Here is a 5,052-nt window from a genome sequence, read left to right as displayed (position 1 = left end):
TCTGGGCGCCTCTGGCAGAATCCGTGTCGTGTTGCGGCTCTGGCAGACCCGTCGACGGAGCGCTGCAGCGGCTCCTGCTCTGCGGCGCTTCTCTAGCGGCTCCTGTCTGGCGACGACATCTGTAGGGCTCATGGCAGACGGCGGCTTGCAGGCTCATGGCAGACGCGGCGCTTTCAGGTCTCATTGCAGACGGGCAGTCTCAGGGCGCTGGGAGACGGATGGTCTACATTAGTGGACCGGAGCAATGGCGAGAACGGAAATTGGCTCGTATGCTGAGGGACGGTTGCTAGGAGATGTCGACTGGCGTGGGAAGCTGATGGTGATCGCTGGGCAGACGGAGGCTCAGATAGCGCTGGGAACGGATGGCCCCTGGCCGGATAAGGCGCGCAACTGGTAGAGCCCGGGTGGGCTGCCGGAAGCTGGAGGCACCCGGCTAAGACACGACAGCCTTCGATACTAGTGGGGAGCAGGTCAGCACACTGAACTGCTGCAAAGGTACTCTATAACCTGTATGCGTGTACCGGCACTGGTGGCACCGGTAGAGGGCACGCACCTCAGGACTAGCTACGGGGGGAGAAGCGTGTCATCTGGTGTTACTCGGACTTAGGGAGACGCACAGGTGGCTTATGCGTGGCCCGAACTGGAGCACCGAACTCTCCTATAGGGAGAGTGCTGGAGGAGGAACAGGGCTCTGGAAATGCACTGGTAGCCTAGTGCGTCGTGTAGGCACTGTAGGTACTAGGCTGGCGGGCGGGATGTGCGCCGGAAATACGCGACCGTGCGTGCGTACTGGCTCTCTTGAGCATTGAGCCTGCCAACCTTACCTGGTTGAATGCTCCCGGCGCCGCCCAGTGCGGGAGGTGGAATACCCGCACCGGGCTGTGTAGGCAACCGGGAAACCATGCGTAAGGCAAGTGCCATGTATGCCGGCCGAGGAGACGCACTGGAGACCAGACGCGTTGAGCCGGCCTCATGACACCTGGCTCAATACCCAATCTAGCCCTACCAGCTGGGAGGTGGAATAACCCGCACTGGGGCTATGCACTCGTACAGGAGACACCGTGCGCTCTACTGCGTAACACGGCGCCCTGCCCGTACTCCCGCTCTCCACGTAAGCCTGGGGAAGTGGGGCAGGGGTCTCCTACCTGCCCTTGGCCCACTTCACCTCTTAGCCCCCCCCCAAGAAATTTTGGGGTGTTACTCACGGGCTTTCGGGCTTCCGTGCAAGACGCGTCCCCTCATAATTCCCGGTAGCCTCTGCTCTCCTCAGGCCTCCAGCTGTTCCATGGGAGGCGATCCTACCAGCCAGGATCTCCTTCCATGTGTAGCAACCCTTCCGTCCAATATAATCGTCCATGTCCCTTGCTCCTTCTTTTCCTGTCCCTTACTCCGTTTACTCCGCTGCTTGGCTCTGGAATGGTGGGGGGTTCTGTACGGCGGTCCTCCTTCTCTTCAGTCGAAAAGGAGTATTGATCGAACAAGGCGCAGTGGAGTTTGAACACTATTTATTAAACGAAACACGAACTTAACTAAACTAACCAAACAACAAACGGTGTAGACGACCTATACGACGTACTCACATAAACAAGAAGAACGCACGAAATAGGACATTAGACTACACAAAACCGAAACAACGTAACAGTCCGTATGGTGCAAACAATTACAATACACGGAAGACAATCACCCACAACACAACAGTGAGAAACACCGCTACCTAAATATGACTCTATTAGAGGAGAACACAAACACCTGCCTCTATTAAGGCCTACCACGGCAACCAAAACCAACATAGAAACAGATAACATAGACTGCCCACCCCAAACACATGCCCCGACCATAACACATACAAAAACAACATAAAACAGGTCAGGACCGTTACAGGTAGTCAAATAGTTTCTTCTTGCGGTCAAAATGACCCCAGTTGGTAAATTGACATGTAAATATGTTGCTAACTTGAGAGTTAAGTTACTGCAGTACATCAAACATTAAAAACCGTTTCCCGCGTCCCAAAAACGTGTTATTATAACGCTGCTTAAAAATAACACCGAATCTATAATGATTTTTATATTTAAAACCAAATACTTTGAATTTTACTCAAGTAGTATTTTAACTGGCTGACTTTCACTTTTACTGAGTAGAACCTTCTATGAAGGTATCTATACTTTTTAAACCCTGGAATGAGTAGGTGTGTCCAAACCTTTGACTTTACTGTCTATGGTGATGGCTACTGAAAACGGGGAGCTTAGTCTTACCGGTGCAGCTCCATTTACCCACATAATAGTTGTCTCTTGGGAGATGGGACTTTCTATAGTAAACACACACTCCTCCAGGATTAGTAGCAGGGACAGCTAGACATGAGGTCAGCATGGAGTACAGAGCCACCCCCAAAGATCCAGCTCTAGTTAGGAGAGATGAGGAATTCAGACGTAGAGAGAGAGAGAGGTTGTATAGGTCATTGTGAAATCCATTACTGGACCGTTACTGTAATCTAAGTCGCAGCCCCTGGCAACAACAACCTAATTTTAGGATAGGTCAGTGCCCTGACCACATCCCCATGGATTGGACACAACAGTATTTGTGAAACAGCATCAATTTAGACTTCTTATTTAGCTACAGCTTCTTTGAGGTTGAGTGCAAATGAGATCCCAACAATACTTCACCGTCCAGTGAAAAGACAGCTGCTTAAGTGTACCCTGAATGTTTAATATGACTGAGATCAAGGCTATCTGCAGAACGTAAATTACTCTTAAGAGATGCAACCTGAACGCAAAGGATGAAAGTTCATGCAAGTCATTTGTCATTCATATTAAATGATCCATCATGCTACTTCTGAGGACAGAAATGACTGTGGAGAAACCAAATATTCATATCTGTAGCCTACACTGGACATTTGGAAATGGGCAGAAAGAGATTTAATCCAACATAGCGTGAGCACAGCCAATGCTGTTCCTCAAACAGCCTGTATCAACAGACTGTAGCCTACAATTTGAAGGACATTGAAGGTTCTGTATTTATTTTTTTAGTCAACCTTGTTTCTGTTTCTTTGTGTTCTTCAACGTAGCCCTGTCTTTCATTGTTCATAGAGATTTAAAAAACATTTCAACCAGGTAGGCCAGTTGAGACAAGTTGTCATTTACAACTGCGACCTGGCCAAGATAAAGCAAAAGCAGTGCGACAAAAACACAAACACAGAGTTACACATGGGATAAAAAAAAGTACAGTCAATAACAATAAAAATCTATACACAGTGGTGCAAATGGATAGGAGGTAAGCGATACTAGGCCATGTAGCGAAGTAATTACAATTTAGCAAATTACATTGGTTAGATGTGCAGATGGATGTGCATTTCACCTGTGTTAGTTACTCACCTGGTCTCATCAGCCTTTTCTAGCTCGTTTGTGAGAACCAGTTATGGCCTTCAGCCCTAGTTTTGATTCACCAGCCTGTGTATGACCATTGCCTGCCTGTTTTGCCTATCTGTGTATGCCATGCCTGCCTGTTTGCCTATCTGTGTATGACCATTGCCTGCCTGTTTGCCTATCTGTGTATGACCATTGCCTGCCTGTTTGCCTATCTGTGTATGACCACGATTCCTGCCTTCTGCGARGGCGAAATAATCACCTGCCACGCTCTGCCGTGAATCTACACCTTTTTCTCCCTGAGTATTCAGTACAGACATGTTAACTCAGAAGCTGTTTATTGGGCTTGCCTGTGTATTGAAGATGGCTCTGTGAACTGGAAAGTGAATTAATCAATCAATGAAATAATGAATTTACAAATTAATAAATATGTTAACTCTCAAGCTACCAACTGGGGTCATTTTGACCCCTGAGGCATATTTTGGAATATACATACGTGGTTTATTCAAACCTTAACATTTTTCTTGACTTTGACAATCAACTTATCCTTAACGAATATAAATAATTATTTCSTGTTTCTGTATCAATATGGGCCTTTAAAAACATTTGGGAGGCAATTTGAACTTTTCTCTAAATTAACTTTTTGGTAGTAATGTGGATAGTACTTTGGGAAAAAGATGCACGTCATATAAATTACATTTAGCCTTTTCGTTTGAAAGAATATGCTAATTAATTGTAATTTTGCTAAAAGAGCGGTCTGTTTTGGTATTTTTTTTCAGATTACATTAATTATATGTCTAATGATGTTTTGATATGAAAAAAGTTAATATTTTGCGATTGTTGATTTTTCCAATAGTTTCTTATTGCGGTCAAAATGACCCCAGTTGGTAAACGATGCACGTAAAATATGTTGCTAATTTGAGAGTTAAGTTACTGCAGTAAATCAAACATTAAAAACCAGCTCCCGCGTCCCAAAAATGTGTTATTATAACGTGCTTTAAAAATAACACCGAAATCTATAATGAAACACTATTTGCGAACTGATAGATAATGTAATCTGTGTCACTCACGCTTTATGATATCGATAGCCAGTGGGGGTTCTTGTAAACAGGTCGGATGTATAGTGCTGTTGAGGGCTTCTTCCATATCCCTGGTCAGTTGAAGTCGCTAATGTATGGACTCGCAGGTGGTGAAATAATGGATAAAATAAACTATCCGTATCTCTTGCCCACTGACAGCAGTTATAGGAGCTGAGCTGGGAGGAAGCAGACAGCAAAAGGTAGACAGACTATTTATTGAAACCTCCCCCTGCAATTCAATTCTGAGGAATGAAGGTATGAGTAAGACGTTAGCTCAGTAAATACAGCTGGGTCTACTAGTCAATGGAACCACCTCTGGATAGAGAATGGCAGATGCCTTTCATTCAAATCTTAGAACTACTGCACTTACTGAGCAACCTTGCTTATCAGGGATGCCCAATGCCCCACAGTAGGCTCCTGTACCTCTCATGTATGTCTTCTTGCTAGCCAATATACAGGAATAAAAGGAGTGACTCCAAGGAAAAAAATAATGAAGTACTGTTCAGCCCACAAACTTAAAAGTTGTGGCTTTATTTAAACAGTATCACCTCTCTCTCTGATGCATTCTTATTTATGTCTCTCTCTCTGATGCATTCTTAATCTTATTTATGTCT

The 5,052-nt window shown here is 45.3% G+C and overlaps 1 protein-coding gene across 1 annotated transcript in view; it reads right to left on the bottom strand.

Annotated features, from left to right (window-relative positions):
• Positions 1-4,661, bottom strand: part of LOC111950965 (organic solute transporter subunit alpha-like) — a 12,030-nt gene extending 7,369 nt beyond the window's left edge. Inside the window, exon 1 of the mRNA XM_070434531.1 lies at positions 4,430-4,661. Within this exon, the coding sequence (XP_070290632.1) occupies positions 4,430-4,505 (76 nt within the window). The 5' untranslated portion in view covers positions 4,506-4,661. The remainder of the gene's footprint in view (positions 1-4,429) is intronic.
• Between the last annotated feature and the right edge of the window lie 391 nt (positions 4,662-5,052).

The sequence above is a fragment of the Salvelinus sp. IW2-2015 genome, linkage group LG23 (assembly GCF_002910315.2).
Source record: "Salvelinus sp. IW2-2015 linkage group LG23, ASM291031v2, whole genome shotgun sequence".
In the NCBI taxonomy this organism is placed as follows: domain Eukaryota; kingdom Metazoa; phylum Chordata; class Actinopteri; order Salmoniformes; family Salmonidae; genus Salvelinus; species Salvelinus sp. IW2-2015.
The sequence above is the reverse complement of the archived record's forward strand: the minus strand, read 5'-3'. Positions and strand labels throughout refer to the sequence as shown.